General features: G+C 44.2%; 2 protein-coding genes across 2 annotated transcripts in view; one reads left to right on the top strand and one right to left on the bottom strand.

Moving 5' to 3' along the window:
* PDHX (pyruvate dehydrogenase complex component X) overlaps positions 1-23,626 on the bottom strand; it is a 197,194-nt gene that overhangs the window by 44,950 nt on the left and 128,618 nt on the right. The gene's annotated exons all lie outside the window — the stretch shown is intronic.
* Positions 7,656-9,466, top strand: LOC118899040 (lysine--tRNA ligase-like). Its single transcript, XM_036859960.1, is given in 1 exon segment — positions 7,656-9,466. A coding segment is annotated over 1 exon segment (1,791 nt). The 5' UTR covers positions 7,656-7,675.

Below are 23,626 nucleotides of genomic sequence, written 5' to 3'. Positions count from 1 at the left end.
ACGCAGCGAGTGGGAAGGAGTGGGTAGGGAAATCAAGTTTATGTTAGAATCATTCAAAAGAATGGTAACGCAAGTGGGGAAACAATGGGAGTCTCTGGAAAGTGAGACGGGACGCTGGAAAGTTGAGGTCAATAAACACCATCCCTGCTGCTATTGTTTTTTTCCAATTTTCCTCCTCTCTGTTGGTGCTTTTCTTGGCTGGGACTTCCTCAGATGAGTCCTGGGGAGCCTGAATGGTGACAGTAAAGCCGAGGAAGGGAGAAAACTGAGAAGCATTTCAAAAGCTTCTTCTCCAACACTCTTCTTCATTTCCCTTGTAATCCAGTTTTAGAAATAAAGACCAGCCAGGGAAAGAGGTTCTGACTCGAGCCTGCCACGGCCCCAGTCAGCCATTTCTTCTCTTTGTTCAGACCTTAAAATCCTGTGAGGTTTTTATAAACTTTCTAGCAGGGGCCCTGCTGATCTGACGATTCGTTATAAGGGGAATGGAAAACGTTATGAGAGATTTTCAGCTAATGGATAACACGTGTAGGACGGGTCTCCTCCAAGCCCCTGTTGCCTCGAAGGCCACCCTCCTCCAGCCTGCAATCTCTGGCTCAGTGTGAAAGGATGCTCTGCTTGCCCAGGGACCAAGCACTCTTCCAGGAGAGCAGAATGCCCTGGGCTGCACTAGCAGACAGACGAAGAGAACGCCAGAGGAGAAGGCCATGGGCACTTGGCAAACCACGACTAGGATGGAGAAGCTTGCCCTCCAGGTCACTATTTTAAATCCGACCTGAGCTAGGGACAGGGAGAGGAGGGATGCTAAAGGTGTTTGCTTGTTTCCCTCACGCAATGTTTGGTCTCCATTGAGGACCAGTTTCCAGGTCACAGTGTTGCCCCGTGTATCTTCACACCTGCAACACATCAGCCATCTGGCACTAGGCGAATGGGGGCCAATTCCTCCAATGTGACGATATCCCCTTCCTACAGTGGAAGCAGGATTTGGGGCAGGACTGACCTCAGAGAGCCATTCCTCAGACCATGACTTCTCTTTTCTGGCGATATCCTCTCCCTAGGTGACCTCATCCAGTCTCACGGCTTGAAGAACCAACACACAAGTTTACATCTCCGGCCCCAGCTTCTCCCTCGGGCTCTGGCTTCGTTATCTCCAACTGCCTCCTTACAGCCTCCACTGGGATGTCTAGCAGACATCTCCAACTAGAAGTGTGCAAACAGCACTCTGGAACCTTGCACCCACACCTGTTCCACCCACATGTCAGTTGACAGAAACTTTGTCCTTCCAGCTGCTGAGGCCCAAAACCTTGACTCCACTCTGTCTCACAACCCACTTCCAAACGCTGAACGCTGTTTGTCTCTACCATGAACTACACCCAGTTCTCCCCATCTCCACTGGCCCTCCAAGGCGCTAGGGTCTCCACCTGTATCCCTGTAACGACTTCCTGGTCTCCTTGTTTTCGCTCTTACCCCCCCCCCCTTCTGTCTATTCTCCCCCTGCAGCCTGAGTGATTCTTAAAATCTAAGTCGAATCATGTCTGTCTTTCTACTCAAAACCCTCCAGTGGCTCCACCTCACTCCGAGGGAAAGCCGAAGCCCTCACAATGGCCTGGGGGGCCCTAGTGGCCTCTGACTCTGTCTCTTGCTGCTCTGGTCCTTGTTCACTCCCCTCCTGCTGCACCGACCTCCCGGCTGTTCTCCAAACACAGAAACTGTTCCCACCTCAGGCTCTCTCAGCCTGGAGCACTCTTCCCTGTCACCTGTATGGCCATCTCTCTTCTTTCTCAGGTCTCTCTCTTTTGGTTGTGGCCTTCTCTGACCACCCTCTACACAACAGCAAAACTTACCCCTGGCCCCCACTATCCCATGCCCCTTGACTTGTTTCTCTCCATGACATTTGCTCATTTGGGGGTTATATTTTAAGTTCCACAAGAACAAAGATCTTTTCTCTCCTGTTGACTGCTGTATCTGCCGTGCCGAGAATAATGCCTGACGTTTAGCAGCTGCTTAATAAATGTCAAGTGAATTTCTGATCCATTTTCACCCTCCGGCCCCAGAATGACTATTGTTCTTGGATCTAGCATTTCAGTTTTCTTCACCATAAAGGGAGGGAGGATGAGGTGTGATGATTTTATTTAAAGGTAGAGGTTTTTTTAATGACCTTACAAGGAAGACATTACACTTAAAAAAAAAATCTTTGGAAATCCATTAAATTTGTTCCATTATGATTGATTCATTTGGTGAGAACAAGTTCCCATGCAGTGGGGAACTTGGATGGGGGAGTGGTATCAGAAACAAAGAGGGGAGAAACATTTTAATCATTTCTTTAAGTGAAGATCACCCTTCCCATTTCATTTTTTAGATAAACTCTTCTTTGAGTAGAGCATACGCACAGAAAAGCGCACAGGCCTTAAATGAATTATTGATGAGTTATTGCAAAGTAAACACACCCATGTACCCCCCTCCCAGGTCAAGAAATAGAATATTACCAGCCCCCAGAGCCCTCCTCCCACCCCTTCACACGACTACCTCCTTCTTGCTCCTTAAAGGGACCACTCTCCTGACTTGTAACATCACAGGTGAATTTTGCTTGCTTTCAAACCCCGTATAAATGGAATCAGACAATATGCATTCTTCTGTAACTAGCTTCTTTCATTCCACATTATATTTGTGAGAGTCATCAATGTCGTGCGTAGCAGTGGTTAATTTATTTTCATTGTGTACAATATTCCACTCTATGAATACGTCACAGTGTATTTATCTGTTCTACTCTTGATGGGCATGTGGGTTTTTTCTGTCTCGAGGCTATTATGAATAATGCTGCGCTGAACATTTCTGTGCAAGTCTTTGATGAACATAAGCCCTCATTTCTGTCAGATGCATACCCAGGAATAGACTTGACAGGTTTTGAACATATTATGTTTAGGTTTAGTAGATCTGCCAAACTTTCCCCAGTGGCCGTATCGCTCTAAATTCTCACTGGTAATGTACGTGTCCTAGTTGCTCCACATCCTCGCAGTCACTTGGTATTGTTCTTCATTTTAATTATTTTCACTCTTGTGGGTGGTTAGCGATATCTCAATATAATTTTCATGTCTATTTCCCTGATGACTAGTTGAGCACCTTTTCTTGTGTTCATTGGCCATTCTATTTTTGTGAGATGCTTATTCAGATCTTTTGCTTATTTATTTTTAATTGGATGGTCTGTCTTTTATAAGAGTTCTTTATATATTCTGAATTGAGCCCTTTATCAGTTATATGTACTGTGAATATCTTTTCTCACTCTGTAACTTGACTTTTTTTTTACTTTCTTAATGGTATCTTTTGATGAATCCAAGTTTTTAATTTTAATATAGTTCAGTATGTAAATATTGTTCTTTATGGTTAGTACTTTTTGTGTCTTATTTAAGAATATTTGCCAACTCAAGTTAAAGAAGCTATTCTTGACCTGTGTTATCTTCTAAAAGCGTTCATATTTAAAATTTATGGACCACATAGAATTGATTTTTTTTTGCTCTGGTAAAAGGCAGGGGTGGGGTTTTATTCTTATTTTTCCATTTGGATGTCTATTTGATCTAGCACCACTTATTGATAAGATTATTTTTTGGTAAGTTTGTACCATTGCTCTGAGGTACCACCTTTTTCATAAAGTAAGTGCCTAAATATGCATGGGTCTGTTTCTAGATTTTCTACTCTGTTCCATTGCTTTATTTGCCTATTGCTGTGCTCATGCTACACTGCCTTAATTACTGTCACTTTATAATAAATCTTGATATCTGGTTGAGTAAGCCATCCAACTTAGTTCTTCTTGGAGGTGGTCTTGGCTATTCATGGCTCTTTGCATCCCTACCTTACTTTAATATGGACTAGAAAGCATCTTTAAAAGTAAAATATATTCCCATTTTGGTGGACTCTCATATCATGCAAGCCACCAGCTCTGAGCTGATGTCATTAAGTCCATGCCACACCTTAATCCACAGGTTGCCTCCAAGGTGGTCCTCACTGCACATCAGGCACTACTTGGTCCATCCCCACTTCTCGTCCTTTCTTTCTTTTTTTATCTCCGAATGGCACTTCCAAGTGTGTGCAGTAGGGCAGTGCACCCAATACCCTGCTAGTTTCTGCTACCAATACCACCTCTATTATTTCTAGCAATAAAGTGTATTGTGTTCTTACTGTTATGTCAAGTGCTGTGCTAAGTGCTTTGCATGCATTATCTATTTAATCCTTCCTACCACCCAAGGAGGTAGGTATCCTTTTGCTGCCCCTTAAGGAGTTACACCATCCTCCCAAGGATCCTCCTTTCCCCACTCACTGTCCCTTCTCTGTCAGCATCAATATCTCCATGGAACATAGCTTTTCTGAGCTTGAAGGATCTCAGAGATATCTGATATGACAAACGAGGAAATTAATGCCCAGAGAGGGAACTGATTTACCCAAGGCCTCTTCAGCTGCTTACTGGCAGAAGAAGGATCAGAACGTAGGTCTCTTGACTTCCAGACAATACACTTCTCAAACTGTCATTTCCTAGTTATAGCACCCATCAAACGGACTTCCTCACCCAATTTATTTCCTCTCCATTTCTGTTGAAATTTCTTTAAAGACTTGTCTATGATGTTAGCTATTTCTACTTCCTCATCTCCCTTTCTCTCCTTGACCCACTCCGATGCTACTTCCTTACTGAAACTGCTCTCATCAAGGCCACCGCAACTTCCATGTTACCAGTCCCACGGTCTCCTCTGTCTCTCGTGTTACTAGACCTCTTAGCTAGCGTCCACCCACCTGATTATTTTCATCTTTCTTGTGACATTCTCCTCTTCTTTCACCTATGTCATTACATCCCCTCAGCGTTTCTTCTAACTCGTTGAGTAATAATTCTCAGTTCCCCTCAGCTGGATCCACACCCTTCGACCTAAACAGTAGATTTTAAAGTGCCCCAGGTTTGCTCCTTGACCCATATTTCCAACCACACACTCTCTGTAAGTGACTGCACCAGCCAGCCTTACAGCCCTAAATACAGTATATCTCCTCCTAATGGTTCCCAAGCTAGTTGTTCCAATCTTGACTTCTCTCCCGAGTTCTAGACTTTTTTAAAAGATTTTTTTTGATGTGGATCATTTTTTAAAAAGTCTTTATTGAAATTGTTACTGTTACTGTTGCTTCTGTTTTATGTTTTGGTTTTTTGGCCACAAGGCATGTGGGATCTTAGCTCCCCGACCAGGGATCGAACCTGCACCCCCTGCATTGGAAGGCAAAGTCTTAACCACTGGACTGCCAGGGAAGTCTCTAGACTTTAACTTCTTACTTGACATCTCAATTTGGATGTTGTCTTAATTGAGTCCTCTATAAAACAGAGCCCGAGGCAAGGATTAATAGAGTAACAGTTTAATTGGGAGGTGCAAGTCTGGGGTATTAGGTGTAAGAGAAAAAGGGTAAGGAGGCAAAGGAAGCTGTGATATAATGTGATGAGCTGCATTCCCATCCTGGTTTCCACCTCGCAGAGAGCTGCCAAGAGACCCAGCAGTCACTTGGAGGCTGTGTTCACTCAGCATATGAGACTTCTCTGGAAGAGTTGCTTGAAGATATTGTACCTTAGAGTAGCCCGTAGGAGAGGGACAAAGGAAGACTTTATCCGTCTGGCTCCCTTTTAGCTCCCATTTCCCCTTGTTCAAGGTTCACCCTTAGGGAGATAACTCTATCCTTCCAGTGTGCAGAATCCAAACCATTGTTGACGTGCTGGGAACCAGCTCGTGGTGTGATTTTGCATTCATGTCTGGATGTGGAAGAGTGACCCAGAGCTGCTGGAGCACTGACTGGGGGGAGACAGACAAAGAATGAGGCTGAACAATGTTCGTGGCCCAGTGCGGATGGATGTCTATTAGACATATCAAAATGAACATGACTAAACAGAACTCTCCATTTCTTTTTCCCAACCAACCACCTTCCCTCTTCCCCCACAGTCTTTCTCATCTTGGAAAATGGCACCATTGTCTCCATTGCTAAACCTTAGTCGAGGAAACCATCACCGCAGGCATGGGCCACTGAAATGACTGTGAACTGGTCCCCTCACTCTCATTTTTGTTTCCTGTCAGTGTGTTCTTCACATCACAAGAGTGATTTTTGTAAAGGTAATGCAGCAATACTCTTCTCCCCAGCTCTAGGGCCCTGTTCCATCATTTACCCTCAGACCAAATTGCCCGCTATGAAAGCCGTTCCTTCACTCCCCTATTGAAAGAGGTTCCCCTCTCCTGACACTGTCCACATCACCTTGTTTTATTGCATCCTTAGTTCTTACCACTCTCTGAAATCATCTTTTTATGCATGTGTTATACATTATCTGTCTTCCCCACTATAATATAAGCTCCATTCAGGTACAGAGTCTGTTATCTGTCTCCCTGTATCCACAATACCTAGAATAGTCTTTGATACATTGGAGGGGCACCATAAATGTTTGTTGAATGAATGAGTGATAAAATGAACAGTAGGTGAGCTGAGGGTCTAACTGTGTGTGGCAAGCAATGTATCTAACAATGTATCAATGTTTACCTAATTTTGCATCTGGTTACATCTTTCTACAACTAAAAATTCTTTTAGAGCAAGGAATGTGGGAAAGTTGAAGGGCATTACTTAGGTCCTGGTAGAGCTCAGGATGAATTTGGGGATCAGTTAACAGTCTTTATCCTGTCTCTCTTTATTAAAATTAAACTTTTATTTTGAGATCATTGTAGACACACATCCAGTTTTAAGAAATGATGCAGATACCCTTCCTTACCCAGTTTGCCCGCATGGTATATTGTAAAAACCATGGTACAGTATCACAACCAGGATATTAACATTGATGCAGTCAAGATACAGAAGATCTCTGTCACCGTAAGGATTCCTCATGGTATCTTTTTACAGCCTCCGCTACTTATTTCCTGCTCCCACCACCTCCTTAACCCCTAGCATCTCCTAACCTGTTTACCATTTCAACTGTTTGATCATTTTAAGAATATCATATAAAGGGAATCATATAGTATATAATCTTTGGGGATTGGCTTTTTTCACTTAGCATAATTCTCTGGAGTTTCATCCAGGTTGTTGCTTATACGAATAATTCATAGTGCATTCCTTTTTTCTTGCCGAGTACTATTTCATGGTGTGGATGGACCACAGTTTGCTTAACCAGTCAGCCACTGAAGAACGTTTGGGTTGTTCCCAGTTTGGGGCTATTACCAATAAAACTGCTAAACTTGAGTACAGGTTTTTGTGTGAACACTAGATTTTCATTTCACCTGGATAAATGGCCAAGAGTGCAATCTCTGGGTGGTGTGGTAGTTGGCATATTTACTTTTTTTTAAGAAACTGCCAAACTGTTTTCCAGGGTAGTGGTACCATTTTGTACTCCTCCCAGCAATGTATGAGTGATGTAGTTTCTCTGCATCCTCACCACACTTGGAAAAATTGAGGGACAGTCTTTAGATGCTGCTAGAGTTCCAGGTGAGTTTGGGATTCACTAACATCCTTTCCGCTGCCCCATTTTTCAAAAAGGCTGATGCTCTGTCCCTAGTTTGGCTCAGATGGGAATTAATGATAAAAGCCAACTGCCATCTAGATGCAACAGCCCATGAAGCATTTTCCTTGAAGAAAGGATGATAAGAAAGGAAACTTAGCTCTTTAGGTCCGGCCCTCTGGGAAGATGGCTGAGGTGCAGGGGGCTGAAATTAAAGTGGACGACGGCGAGCCGAAACTGAGCAAAAATGAGCTAAAGAGACGCCTGAAAGCTGAGAAGAAAATAGCAGAGAAGGAGGCCAAGCAGAAGGAGCTCAGTGAGAAACAACTAAGCCAGGCCGCTGCTGCCACCAACCACACTGCTGATAATGGTGCGGGTGCGGAGGAGGAGAGCTTGGACCCAAACCAATACTTCAAAATCCACAGCCAGGCAGTCCACCAGCTGAAGGTCAATGGGGAAGACCCATACCCGCACAAGTTCCACGTCGACATCTCGCTCACTCACTTTATCCAAGAATACAGTCACCTGCAGCCTGGGGACCACCTGACTGACATCACCTTAAAGGTGGCAGGTAGGATCCATGCCAAAAGAGCTTCTGGGGGAAAGCTCATCTTCTATGACCTTCGAGGAGAGGGGGTCAAGTTGCAAGTCATGGCCAATTCCAGGAATTATAAATCTGAAGAAGAATTTATTCGTATTAACAACAAACTGCGCCGGGGAGACATAATTGGAGTTCAGGGCAATCCTGGGAAAACCAAGAAGGGCGAACTGAGCATCATTCCCTATGAAGTCACACTGCTGTCTCCTTGCTTGCATATGTTACCTCATCTTCACTTTGGCCTCAAAGACAAGGAAACACGGTTTCATCAGAGATACTTGGACTTGATCCTGAATGACTTTGTGAGGTAGAAGTTTATCATCCGCTCTAAGAGCATCACATATATAAGAAGTTTCTTGGATGAGTTGGGATTCCTAGAGATTGAAACTCCCCTGATGAACATCATCCCAGGGGAAGCTGTGGCCAAGCCTTTTATCACCTACCACAACGAGCTGGACATGAATTTATATATGAGGATTGCTCCAGAACTCTACCATAAGATGCTGGTGGTTGGTGGCATTGACCAGGTTTATGAAATCGGACACCAGTTCCGGAATGAAGGAATTGATTTGACTCACAATCCTGAATTCACCACCTGTGAATTCTACATGGCCTATGCAGACTATCATGATCTCATGGAAATCACAGAGAAGATGATTTCAGGGATGATGAAACACATTACAGGCAGTTACAAGGTCACCTATCATCCAGATGGCCCAGAGGGCCAAGCCTGTGAGATTGACTTCACCCCACCCTTCCGGAAAATCAGCATGATAGAAGAGCTTGAGAAAGCCCTGGGCATGAAACTGCCAGAAACTAACCTCTTCGAAACCAAAGAAACTCGCAAAATTCTAGATGATATCCGTGTGGCAAAAGCTGTTGAATGCCCTCCACCTCGGACCACAGGCAGGCTCCTTGCTAAGCTTGTCGGGGAGTTCCTGGAAGTGACGTGCATCAATCCTACATTCATCTGTGATCATCCGCAGATAATGAGTCCTCTGGCCAAATGGCACCGCTCTAAAGAGGGTCTGACTGAACGCTTTGAGCTATTTGTCATGAAAAAGGAAATATGCAGTGCCTACACTGAGCTGAATGACCCTATGCGACAGCGGCAGCTTTTTGAAGAACAGGCCAAGGCCAAAGCTGCTGGCGATGATGAGGCCATGTTCATAGATGAGACCTTCTGCACTGCCCTGGAATACGGGCTGCCCCCCACAGGTGGCTGGGGCATGGGCATCGACCGCGTCACCGTGTTTCTCACAGACTCCAGTAACATCAAGGAAGTGCTTCTGTTTCCTGCCATGAAACCCGAAGACAAGAAGGAGAATGTAGCCACCACTGATGGACGGGAAAGCACAGCAGCCGGCCCTTCTGTCTAGAAAACAATGACAGCAAGTCGCACGGCTTGGGCATCTCTGTGCTTGTGCAGAAGATCAAGGACTGCGAGGGAATTCCTGTGTGCGCTGCTGTCTATTTGACTATCACATTTCATGTCAGCCATCAAAAGAGAGAAGAGGAATTAAGAATTCCTTTTTACTCCTTGTTACCAAATAAACCATTTGTCTCTAAAAAAAAAAAAGAAAAGAAAGGAAACTTACACATTTCCTGGACTCCCCAGTCCATTTATGATAACGCCAGAAATGATGAACCACCCCTTGAGGCTCTGGAGGAGCAGTCTGCGGCCGGATTTCAGGTGAGACCTTGGTAAGCCAGAGGAAACCACATGGTTAGGCCAAATCAGATGGGTGGGGGACACCTTGACATGACCTTTATGAAGGCCAGGCAGAGAGATTCTGCCGACAGAAGCGGCAACAGCAGAAATGCATGTTTCTGTGCATGTTACCTTGCGTTGAGCCAAGCATGGATTAAAGGCTGCTTCTAAGAGGGGAAAACTTAGATCTAATATTTGGGGTTGGGGTCATTCTGGAAGTCTCTTTCCCTGGGGGCTTGACAAGAGAAAACCAAAAAGCAGAAAAGCCTGTGTTTAGCTCTTCTCATGATTGCCCACCGTGTCCTACTGTTTCTGTTTCCTCCAGAGGCCCAGTCTCTTCTGCCCTCATCCTTCTCTCCTCACCTTCTCAAAGCCATGTTTTCTAACACCTTAACTATTTGTATTTTATTTAACACATTATTACATTATGGTTACTATGTCCCAGGCATTGTTTTATGATTTTATATGTATTAGCTCCATCAAAACTCCTAACAACCCTATGAGGTAGGAATCATGAATGTCCCAATATCACAGATGAGGGAACTTAGCCACAGAGAAGTCAAGTAACTTGCCCAAAGTCACACAGCTCATAAGTGGCAGAGATAAGATTCAAACCCAGGCAGTCCGGCTCCAGAATCCATGCTCTTAATCACTACATTAGGATGACTTTCTATTATTGACAGATATGCCTTAAACTATTCTCTTTTCAAGGCCACTGGTATTTCAGTAAGGAAAAAAGCCTTCCACTGAAGGAATAAAGCATTTAAATGTGGGACTTCGGATAGAAAGTAACAGGGATATATCCTGTCACCCAGGCTAAGGTGTGTACAAGACCCTCACAAGGAGGGATTTATTGCATATGACAGCTCTATCTTGTGCAGGTTATTCCTAAGAACTGCAACTAACATTTAGGAAATGGAATTACTATGTGCCAGAGACTGGGCTAGGAGCTGCACATATATTACGTCAACAGAAATGCACGACAGGCAATATTAATTCCCTTTTAAAGATTAGGAGGTTAAAGCATCCAGTGGCAGGTGGCTAGGTAATTTAAATCGTACAACTTGAAAATAGAAGTCCTAGGTCTGTCTGGTCTCCTTTTACTACACAAAAACGATGAAAGCATTAAGTTTCTAGTTTTGTTTTGTTTTGTTTTCTATCTTTGGTCAGTATGTCCATTTTGGCAAATGACAAGGTAAGAATGGAAACTTCCATTTTCCTACCCATGAATCAGTTACTCCCCCAGATTTTCACATCATAAGTATATGGCACCACCATAGCCTAGGTGCTCAAATAGAAAAACACAGGACTTGGCGTTTATGTCTCCCTTACCCTACCTCCTTTTTACAATTCACCAGCAAGCTCTGTCAATTCTATCTCCAAAATGCATCCCAAGTCCATCTGCTTCGGTCCATTTCCACCAGAGCCCCTGAGTCCAGGCCACTACCATCCACTGCCCCAGACACATTCACAGTTCATTCCTGTGAACACCCTACATCCCTTGCAATCTATCTCCATATAGATGTGTACGTTCTTCTTAAGATATGAATTGGATCTTGTCCCTCTCTTATTAAATATTCTTCCAGCTATATGTGATGCCACTTTCCTGCCCTCTTGCTAATCCCTGTCCATGGCAGAATAGGTCACGCTCTTCCACACTTGGGACACTTCACCCACGCCAGCATCCTATCCCCCCACTCTTCCTGTGGCTGTCATCACCTCAAAAAGTCCACTGAATCTGCTGTTTACATCCTCCCTTTTTGGTCTCTCTCTCTCAAAGTCTTAGACCAGCGCCTGGCATACAGCATGCATTCAGTTAATGATAGTTCTTGTTTTTGTTTTGATCATTGTTGATCTAGTAAATACTCTAAATTTGCACGCCTAGGTGACTAGATAAATGGAGTAGGAAAGATGAACACTATTAATATCTGAGCCCCCAGGAGCTTCTAAGAGAGGAAGGTTAGATACTTCTAGAGGGGAAAAAAATGTGGGCTTGTAAATCCTCTTCTTTGCCTTTAAGGAAAAAAATGTTATTGCTATTATTGTCACACACACAATTACCATGTGCCTAACAGAAGCATGTTTTACAATAGCAATATAAAATATATTTTGAAAAACTATAAGAGCAGTTGCCATATTTTTAAAGCAGTGTCTAGACCTGTCTGATGGATTTCCTAAGTAAGTTTCACTCTGGCTCTTACAGTACCCCAGGAAGTTTTTTCTATGACTTAGCAATAAGTACTTAAAGTTTGTCCTCTCTTTAATTTTCTAGTACCCTTGCTAACAATCTAGGAAATGACTTCCAGAACCATAAAAGGAGGGAAAAGAGTGAAGAATAATTAGGGTAGAATCACCTATGAACTGGATAATTAGACTTTGTCCAGTGAAGAGCTGCCTTGTAAGAGAAAAACAGTGACAGTATAAAAACCTCACACCCAAGAAGTTGTGAGGCTGGACTTTGACAAATGGTGGCCCCAGTTTAGGCACAAAAATACCCATTACTTGTGATATTTCATGTGCAATGTCAAAGGCCTGCTTCGGTTAAGTTATGGAGCAACCATTTGATGGAATATTATAAAGCCACTGAGGAAAAACTGGCAAAGAAATTTTCAAACATGGGGAAAACCTTATGCTATATTAAGTGGATAAAGGAGGCCTATGAATGTCATGCATGAAAACCTGTCAGCATACTAGCTACACTGATTAAACTTTTACTTGATTCCGGGCTTCATTCTCAAGTGAGAGCAGATATGACAGGCGTGGAAGCAAGTTGACCCCTAAGCTCATCCTCCCAATCTAAAAGCCAGGATTGGAAACACACCAAAATATTAATACTGTACATTGTTGCAGGCTTTTCTTTGTTCCTCGATACTTTGAAAATGTTCTAACACTTTTTAAAAAAATGCTTGTTCTCTTTTAAAGTTTCCCTGGAAACTTCTAAAAGGCTGCTGCTGTGGGCTCACATTGTCTCCCCTTTCCCCCTGCAAATGTGTAAATAAAGAACCACCTCTATGTCTTTAATTTATAACAGGCTAAACTTTTCCCCTGTAAGTTGATACTCTGACCAGAAGTCTGTGGGTTGGACGGGTGCTGTGTTTTTTTGGTCGTAGCTTCTTTTGGCTGATAAACTAGCACTTAAGTGTTTCCCTTTTCCAAACCCCCAAATGACAAGTGTCTTTGTGGTGAGGTGGCAGCCCAACTGTCATTGCCAACACGAATGGTCCTGGGGACACTTATTTTTAGTTTGCTGTCTAAAGCAAGAACTAGGCTGGGTAACCAGGGCTCTTGAGGGCACAAACTTCCAGAATCCAGAGCATGGAGCTATCAAAGGGAAGCCAGGTGAAGCAAGAGACTGCTTCAGGAAGGCCTCAGCGCCTTTTCTCCAGTTGGACCACAAGGACAAGGCAGAGATCTTGTCTTGAGTGAGAAGACTGTAGTCCACTTTTAACATGGTTTAATTTGTATCAAGGATGCTATAAAACAGAAACACATTAACTCCATTTAGATGCATGTAAATCCAGGCGGCCTCGGGGAACTAATTATAGCAACGAGGCTGATGATAAAAGGCAGCCTGGTCGACATCTGCTCTACGGCTTGCTCAGCAGCCCAGCCTCCCTTCTAACAGAGCCTGAAGTCTCACCTTCTGCGGGTCAAGTAGTTGGCATGTCACCAAGCAAGGCCAGCTTACTCTCTCCAGGGAACAGAAATCCCGGGTGAAGGGACACAGGGATCCCTAACGAATGGAGAGTCCGTTAGTCTCTCCCACCTAGATCACCTAGTTTCCTGTCTCATACAAAGCCAGATTCTTTAGCTTTTTTTTTTTTTTTTTTTTTTAGCTACTTTATTTATTTATTTATTTATTTTTGGCTGTGTTGGGTCTTCGGTTCGTGCGAGGGCTTTCTCTAGTTAACGGCAAGTGGGGGCCACTCTTCATCGCGGTGCGGGGACCGCTCTTCATCGCGGTGCGCGGGCCTTTCACTATCGCGGCCCCTCCCGTTGCGGGGCACAGGCTCCAGACGCGCAGGCTCAGTAGTTGTGGCTCACGGGCCCAGCTGCTCCGTGGCATGTGGGATCTTCCCAGACCAGGGCTCGAACCCGTGTCCCCTGCATTAGCAGGCAGATTCTCAACCACTGCGCCACCAGGGAAGCCCAATTCTTTAGCTTTTTATTTGATTCTGTGAGCTGCTCTGTGGCCTTCTAACATGTATGTGTGTGTGGCATGATATATCTGTGTGTGTATTTTTAGTTTTTTTCTTTTTTTTGCTTAAATTAGCTAAAGTTGGTTTCTTTTGCTTGGAACCAAAGAACTCTCCCCTAAAATGAGAGCCCCCAGTATATTTCACTGTATATGCAAATCTCTGCCTGGCTCTGGACAGAGGGCAATTTCTCCCCCCATCCTCCCCACCTCCCATCTTGGCTCAAATATTTTCAACGTAGGGAAAAATGAGTCCTCCTCCTTAAACAGGAACTGTGACAGGCTGGGTTTTATGAAAGCATTGGTGATTGTTTTTTCCTTCCTTTTTCCACGAATGCAAGCTTCTTACTATTTCCCAACCAGGGGCAGCCAAGCAAATCCAGCCTCAAAAAGACTCTTTAGATGAGAGAGGGAGCGAGGGCCAGCCCACCGCCAGAGCCTGGTATACTGCTGCTGCAGGACTTGGCTTTGCTCATCCTGTGGTTTTCTGAACTGGAGACCAGGCTCTGGCACTGACCTCTCAGAGACAGACAACTCCTAGCAGAAGCGCCTCTGACTCCATGGATAGAAGTGTTGGGTGTCAGAAAGCAATGCCCTCAGACGCGTGCAATGCCAGAGGGGTGGGACGGAGGTATGGGGTGGTGGTGGGAGGACCTTCCTTAGGAGGTAGGGCTCCATATACTCAGAGAGTGGGTGAGGAGAAGGAATGCCGTGAAAAATATTAAGCAAGGTAAGAAATGCCCCTGACATGCTGTTAATTGACAAGAGCCTGTAAAAGTGCACCGACAGCACGATGCCTCTGTGTGTGTGTGTGTGTGTGTGTGTGTGTGTGTGTGTGTGCACGTGCATACACATGTGTGTGCATGCACGGAAAACCAGAACCAGAAACAGAAGGGGAGGGCAGAGTGGGAGAGCACAAAAGTCATCTGGTCTCTTAGTAATGGGATTATGGGTGATTTTAATTGCCTTCTTTAAGCTTCTCCATATATTTTTTTAATTAATTAATTTATTATTTATTTATTTATTTATTTATTTTTGGCTGTGTTGGGTCTTCGTTTCTGTGCGAGGGCTTCTCTCTAGTTGTGGCAAGCGGGGGCCACTCTTCATCGCGGTGCGCGGGCCTCTCATTATCGCGGCCTCTCTTGTTGCGGAGCACAGGCTCCAGACGCGCAGGCTCAGTAATTGTGGCTCACGGGCTTAGTTGCTCCGCGGCATGTGGGATCCTCCCAGACCAGGGCTCGAACCCGTGTCCCCTGCATTGGCAGGCAGATTCTCAACCACTGCGCCACCAGGGAAGCCCTAAGCTTCTCCATATTTTTAAAATTTTCAATAATGATTATGTGTTACTTTCAAATTGGAAAAAATCCATAAATACTACTCGAAAATGAAAAAAAAAAAAAAAAAGAAAGCAATGCCCTCATCAGCACGAGGTTCTGTCAAAGCAGGGCAGTAAGAACTAGCCCCACCCACCCCAGCAAAATCCAACTCTTCAATCACAGTCACATGCAGAGATTGCAACAACCTAAGTGGCAACAGGATGGACAAAGACACTCTACAACTACCACTGCTATTGCTGCTGTTACTTTGCACAGCATGGACAAGATCTCCCATCTCCATAGTATGTGTTTATTTTTCAAGGTATCTCTCACTTCATTTGATGCACCACATAATCCACTAAGGTAGGAAGGGCCAGCAACATCAGTCCCATTTTGTGGATGAGGAAACTGAAGTAGCTGCCAGTATATCACATTAGATCTTGTAGTATTATTACTGACAATAACAACAGTGGTCTTAGACGTCAAATTATCACACTTCTCCCCCCAAATCTCTCTAAAGCACTACAAAAACAATCATAGTTCATATTTATCGAGTGCCTCTATGGGCTTCAGATTTATTGAAGTAGATGCAGTTGTTTTTATTTTAAAGTTTAAGAAAATCTGGGGCGCAGAAAGATTAAGTAATCTGTCTACAAACACATAATTAGTAAATGGTTGAGTCAGCGTATGAGCCCAAGCAGACTGCCTCCAAAGTCATGAACTGGATTAGAAAGTCACATGTCTATTAGCCCATTTTTGAAGAAAAATTCCATTAGAGTAAATTGGCCAGACCTTTAGACTTTGTTCTGTTCTAATCTGACCCTCATTTGTAACACGTCTTAGTCTGAGAGTAAACATCCCATATCCGCTAGGGACAGAAGTGGCTCTTCACTAATATTTTCAGCTCAGAGTGAAAATGTGGAAGATCTCAAAAAAGATGGTGTTTGGGTTTCCCTGGTGGTGCAGTGGTTGAGAATCTGCCTGCCAGTGCAGGGGACACGGGTTCGAGCCCTGGTCTGGGAAGACCCCACATGCCGTGGAGCAACTAGGCCCGCGAGCCACAATTACTGAGCCTGCGCGTCTGGAGCCTGTGCTCCGCAACAAGAGAGGCCGCGACAGTGAGAGGCCCGCGCACCGCGATGAAGAGTGGCCCCCAATTGCCGCAACTAGAGAAAGCCCTCGCACAGAAAAAACGAAGACCCAACACAGCCAAAATAAATAAATAAATTTATTAAAAAAAAAAAAAAAAAGATGGTGTCCAAGTCCATTCCATAGGCCCAGATGGCTTAAAGAGCTTAGATAAACACTCAACTTGAAAACTTCAAAGCTCCCAGTGGAGACCAGTGACCTCAGCCCGGTGAGCCAGGCCAGTGGAAGTGGTAGCCTGAAAAATGGCAGTAATTCACGCTGAAGCCAAGCTTGGCTTCCTTCTGCAGTGTCTCTCTCTGCCATTTTGGTCTCCCTAGCACTGCAGACACCAAAATGTGGCAGGAAACCCAATAGTCTAGGTTAGCAACATATTAGTTTCAAAGCAGTGTTTGGCGGCCAGGGAGGGAAGGCAGACTGGAGACAAACATAATATCAAAAGTTTGATAAGACTTGGTATCATTCAAATACATCCACGGACATTTGAAAGTTGCTTTGCTCACCTGAGCAGCCTGGGGCAAAGTGTTGAATTCAAGGAAGTTGGTCACAGGCAGCCTCTACCATCTTTCAGTGCCCCGTCTGCCCTTAGAAAGTCTTCTCCTTCAAACACTCATTGCCCTCAACTACCATCCATCACCAGAGCTGGGGCCTCCCAAGTGTCTCCCACACAACTCTGTCTGGCCAGCCCAAACCCCTCAGCTGTCTTTTATTAAGAGGGGCTCTTAAAGTGTATTTCCACCACAGCTGTCCGTTTTTTCAAAGTATTAGTGACTAAACCTAAACTGATAGACTAATTCATGATGTATGCTATTGAGTGATAATGAATTTTACCCTAAAAATGTGAAATTTACCCTAAAAATAACTAACGAAATTTTTCTGGCACTCTGAGAGGCTGGTATGGTAGGGATGTTGAGTGCTTTTTTTTTTTTTTAAACAACCTAGCCATTTTCTTCTCTGAGAATGCTCAAGGTGGTGATTTTTTTTAAATTAATTTATTTAATTTATTTATTTTTGGCTGCGTTGGGTCTTCATTGCTGCACGCGGGCTTTCTCTAGTTGTGGCGAGCAGGGTATACTCTTCGTTGTGGTGCGTGGGTTTCTCATTGTGGTGGCTTCCCTTGTTGCGGAGCACGGGCTCTAGGCATGCAGGCTCAGTAGTTGTGGCGCACGGGCTTAGTTGCTCTGCGGCATGTGGGATCTTCCCGGAGCAGGGCTCGAACCCGTGTCCCCTGCACTGGCACGTGGATTCTCAACCACTGCGTCACCAGGGAAGTCGAGTGCTTATTTTTATCCAGCTCTACTCACCTTTTATTATAGATACAGTCTTTCACCTGTGTCATGAGGGACCAAGGTGTTTAACTGCCAGTGAGAGATCTTGCAGCATGCTCTTCCTCTGTTGTGGCAACTGTGGAGCCATTTGTTGAAATGGAAGTGTCATAAGATCAAAGCAGCCTGGATCCCTGGGGCACAGGTGTCCTAGAGAACCATTCAGACCTACAATGGACTTCGGGTGAAACAGTAATAAACTTCCTTCATGTTAATCCACTAACATTTGGTGTTATTTGTTAAAGCAGCATAGTTCAGCACATCCTGACTGTTAAGGCTAGTAAATTTTACACCTCAAATCATAAGCCATAGTTTGGTTCCTATCTGCTGTTAAGAGAGACATGTGCCACTTATTAGCTGTGGCTTTGGACAAGTGATTATACTTCCCCAGAATAAGTCTCAGTGTTCTCCTCCGTAGGACAGGAAGGTTGGTCTCTTTTAGTTATAAGATTCTACCTAAATTGTAATCCCAAATTACATGGCACCAGCTCCTTAAAGATAACTATTGTATGCTAAGACAAGGCAATTTATCCCAAAACAAACAGAGATGTTGAACCAAAGTCAAACACTTTTTACCTACTCATGTCTCTGAACAGGAAGGTCAGAACATAAACACATTTTAGGAGGTTTGATATTGTACCAAGAGGCCACACGATATCTCATTACCCTTTAAAGTTCACCATTCTAGCACCCCTCAGCCATCAACATTTGTCAAATTAGAGCTGCTCCATCTGAGAATTACGCAGCCTTTCCCAAAGTTTATCTGGAAATTACATTGGAAATTCCCAGTTCATGTCTGAAGACCAGAGGGCCGCATCAGCTAACACAGTGGTTCTCAGCCCCTTTAACATGAAGACACCTCTTCAATGCAAAAAATTCCCCTGATGTGCATATGTGCATGTGTGTATAACTATTAGAGCCCACTGATCTAAAAATGCACTATTTTAAAAAACTATCTTAGTGAATTGTTATTCATATATTTGAAAAATAGCACATTTATTATTCAAAATACCTGGACATATTATGTATTCGGGCTATAGGCAATGTGGGGCACGTGGGTATATTTGCAGACCCCTTGCAAATAACTCTGAGGTTCCCCAGGGGCTATTCATACCCACAGGCTGGGAATAGTAAACTCAAGGAATCTGGGAGAATATTGGAACCTGTATTTGGTTCTTGCTTCCTCTCCCTCCCCCTCAACCTCTAATTCTCCGGGGAGCAGACTCTAACACAGAATTAGGAAGCATAAGGTCTTGTGGGGAGTAACACCTGTGAAAGGAAATATGAGGTAGCAGGAATGGCCACGAGGAAGCCACCTGATTGTGGTACAGGCTCTGTTAGCCCCAAAGGTTGCTCCAGAGCAAGATTACCTGTTGGAACGCATCCCCATCAGGCGGAAATGGCCATGACTTTATCCCATGGCCCTGTTCGGTTATGGGCTAGGGCCACTCTGAGCAGAGTGTGAATTTAGCTCAAAAGTTGCTAACAGGAGAGGCTGTCACCTGCTTACCCCCCTGGTAGCTGGGCAGTGAGTCCTTTCTGGAAAGAGGATCTGAGTATTTTATCTGCATCTGCTACACCCTATGTTTTCCCCTATTTCTATAGGCAATTTTCTCCCTCACGGTTAAACATGAAGACAACATAACTTTATAAATGACAGTGTGAATTGCCCTTGGGAAATAGGCAATCTCTAAATAAAATCAGAAAGAAAATGATAACCACGCATAAGCATAATTGCATTAGCTACAGGATGAGGTGCTCCTCGGATAGGGGGGTGCATTTAGTTTAAGCAGAATCTCCTTCTGCAGAGGGAGCTAATTGCAAGTCTGAAATAAGATCAGAGAAATGTTTGCTGCAGAAGTCTGATCATCCCCTGCATTGAACATGACTTTTCATGAATACACTGGCTGTTTACTGTGGGGAAGTCGCTATGTTAGGAAAAATGAAGCAGTAATTGCAAGGCGGGAAATTACCTGGGGAGGGGCCTTCTCTTAGGAGGAAGGAGTCTATTTACGATGTCAGTCCCTTTGCTTAGCCTGGGCTGTGAGGGGGTGTTTGGCACGTGGCGTGAAAAACAGACTGGGATGGATCCAGCTAGTGGGAAATATTTACAAGATCAAACCTGAGAATGGAACCATGTCCTGTTAGTCCAATTTGAAACACTGAACCAGTTAATCTCCAAAGATGCATCTTTCAGAAGCGACCAAGGTGGTTTCCAAGTGGGAGTTTACACAGACCAAGGAGAGCAGAGGGGAGAACAAATGGAAGGGAAACTTTGGAGGGTGGGACCATCCCCTACCCTTGCCTTCAGTCCCCCTTCAAAAGAGTGGTCCCAGCTTTATCCTTTACATGGTAGGATTTTATGTAAGGTTACCTTCAAGGAAAGGTTCCTTAATGAAAATAAATGAATCAGATAACTACAGTTTCCTAGGTCTTACCTGAAGCCTACTAAAATAGAATCTCACATGAATTTGCCCTTCCAAAAATGCTGCTCAACGAACCTTGTGATAGAAGGATGGATAGATAGATGACAAATGAGATAGAGAGATATTAGATGATAGATAGATGATAGATAACATACATCTACCAATATAGTAATATGCAATGCATATTATAACATACACACAAAAATTAAAAATTTTAAAGGGTAAGATAAAAATGAATATAATAGAGGCTCTAGTATTTTCTTGCACCCAGGGGATCATCTTGATTTCCCCTAATGTAGGCAAATCTTACACTGGAGCATTCTCACAGTCTTATCTGTGATAGAAAGACTGTGTGGGAAATAAGGAGATGACCTACCATGACTTACAGATGTAAATCCATCCCACTTTTTTTTTTTTTAATTTTATTTATTTATTTATTTATTTATGGCTGTGTTGGGTCTTCGTTTCTGTGCGAGGGCTTTCTCTAGTTGTGGCAAGCGGGGGCCACTCTTCATCGCGGTGCGTGGGCCTCTCACTATCGCGGCCTCTCTTGTTGCGGAGCACAGGCTACAGACACCCAGGCTCAGTAGTTGTGGCTCACGGGCCCATTTGCTCCACGGCATGTGGGATCTTCCCAGACGAGGGCACGAACCCGTGTCCGCTGCACTGGCAGGCAGATTCTCAACCACTGCGCCACCAGGGAAGCCCCATCCCACTTTTTTTTAATGGACTCTGAGCCACTGAGATAGTGGTACTCTCCGTTCCAGCCTATTCCTTCCTCCGTGCCAGCGCCAGGGCCTGGGGGGATAATCAACTACAGTGATTGTAGTTGATTACTACCAGGTGGGAAAAGGGTACACATTTTTTTCCAAGCCAGATGGATTCTGCTTCCTCCTTCCCTTCAAGCACAGATGAAATCCAGTTTAAGCAAAGTTGAAATTTCAAAGCTGAGCTCTATTCCATCACCCATGTTTAGACCAGTGAGTGGAATTGCTGACACTTTAGTCGATCAGAGGCCCTATAGCTCAACTCTGAAAGTCACCCATAAATATCTAGTCACTGATGTCTGGGCGAATAACTAGAGAAAGACCAGTGTGAGGGGGATCATCCCTAAGCCAGGTGTGTGCATATCAACAGAGAGGAGAATTGAAGATCCAAGCAAGTGAAGACCAAGCTCATCAGCACCCCGGGGAATCGGGAGGTCTGAGACAGGCACCAGATGTGTTTGTGTCACTTCTGTGACTCAGCTTCTATTTCAGCTACCGATAAATAAAGGACTGTTTCCAGGTATGCTATATTTGGTTAACCCCTAAACTTGGACATTAAGTATAGCCCTAAGGTGACCAAGACAACATTGCTCTAAACAACAATTGTTTCACACATGCTGGATTGAAAAGAAATTAAAATTAGAAGCATGAAAAAAAAAATGAAATTAAGTCTGTGGGTTTCCCATACAACCTGCAAATCTCCCTGCAGTGTCAGCACGACATGGGAGTTCTGTTTCTGTTTTGACAGCTCTTTCCGCTTGGAGTCCCACTTTCAGTACTATTTCCCCAATGTGTTTTTCCACCTTTTGTTCATTCACACTCTCTCTCCCCCCCCCGCTCCTTTCCCTCCAAATTCCCACCTGCCAATCTGCCTTTCCAACCCCACCCCCAGACACATGTACAGGCTTTGCCCCAAAGCCTCCCCAGTGAGCAGTATCTTTTTCTGGGGATAGTAAGCACTGACTCATCGATTCTTTCTTACCACAGTTTCCAAAACACAGTCTTACTTCACCCTTGTCTCTACCCAGATCTCCGTAGGTCTGGGCCACCATGTGCGTAAACAGACTCTTAATGGGGGATTCCCTCCTCACCTTCCCAAAACCCTCTCACTCTCTATCCCTCTTCTGATGCCTACCCTCCAAAATTTCTGAAGGAAGCAGAGCTTAAGGAACGAGGACCCTTCAGGATCCATTGTTTCTTGTATCTCAGACTTTTTTTTTGATCAGCAAAGGAAAACACACTTCTGCTATTAAAATAAGACTCAGAGATCCTTAGAGAAATGGCACAGTAAAAATAGAGAGACCATGGTCAATTCCATCTTATAAGCTAAATAATATAAGCTAAAGACAAGCCAAGGCTTCCTGTGAATTGGGTAGCTAAGTGAGTCTGACTCTATTCTCCCAGCCCCAGTGAGAAGCAGCAAGAGACCTAAATGTGGATAGCTGAAGATGAAAGTTCTCAAATTTTTATGTTAAATATGTGTACATACTCTATTATCAGATCCACACAAGGCAGCCCCTGTAAGACATGGACTCGAGAGTAGCATGTGGTAGATGAGAAAGATGCTATTCAGCAAAATCAGTCAGACTGTCCTCCTAACTATTCCCAGGTTTCTATCGAACCAGCTCGAACTGAGTGTTCCTACCTTCCAACACTCCCTTTTCTCTGGATTGATTCTTTAGATCCCTCCCCAGCTGAGAAGTCAGCCTCCTGATGACTCAGAATTAGTTCAGCATACTCTCTCATACCCCTACCTCTCTGATCAAGACCAAGCCTGTTCCCTATTGATTCTAGCAGTGACCCCAGCATGCCCTCAGGTTTCACCTCTCCCAGGATGTGCCTGGCTCTTTGATTTGTGAAGTGGAGGGAAGCATGTGTAGCAGCCTGTGCCTTTAAAACTCCTCAGAGCTGAGGAGTAGCTGTGCACCAGCCTTTGTGGAGGAATGTATTGAGAAATTCTTTAGTCCACCACACCTTCATTTTCCAGAAAAGGAAGTGCCTTCTCATATTCTGGAACTTCCTCATGTCTTGGCTTAGATTTTAGAGAAAATGCCATCTTTCGCCTTTAGTAAGGGATTCCCACACATGCCCATTACAAGACCACTGAAATAAAACAAAACAAACAAAAAAGGAGGGTGTGTGAAACAGTCCCCTATGAACGAAATGAGATGTTTCACCACAAATGATGCTGGTGGGGCTATTGTTGGGGTACAGCCCCTGCAGGTAGCCTGCTTGCCTAGTCACCAGGTCTCAAAGAAGAATTCGTATTCCATGTGGTTTCCAGATGGTGCACTGCAGGTCATCTAATGTCCTTTTGGAAACATGTTCAATCATATTTAGGAATTAGCTTCCAACTCGGGAGAGTTTCCCAGGAGTACAGAAGCCTGTTTCAGGGTTGATCCATGAATATGTCATAAGCCTGGTGCTAGATAATGACAATGATTCAAGTAACCATAGACAAATCAATCCCTCTTCTGATGTCTTACTTCTAGAACATATGAAAGAAGAAGAGCTTAAGGAATCAGGACTTCCAGGATCCAATTGCCTTCTGCATCTCAAGACATTTATCAGATAAAGAGTATTTTTGCTGTTAAGTAAGACTCTGAGGCGCTTATAAAGATACGGAGTGCTAGGTACAGTCATTCCCAACTGG

The sequence above is a fragment of the Balaenoptera musculus genome, chromosome 8 (genome assembly GCF_009873245.2).
Source record: "Balaenoptera musculus isolate JJ_BM4_2016_0621 chromosome 8, mBalMus1.pri.v3, whole genome shotgun sequence".
NCBI lineage: Eukaryota > Metazoa > Chordata > Mammalia > Artiodactyla > Balaenopteridae > Balaenoptera > Balaenoptera musculus.
The sequence above is the reverse complement of the archived record's forward strand: the minus strand, read 5'-3'. Positions and strand labels throughout refer to the sequence as shown.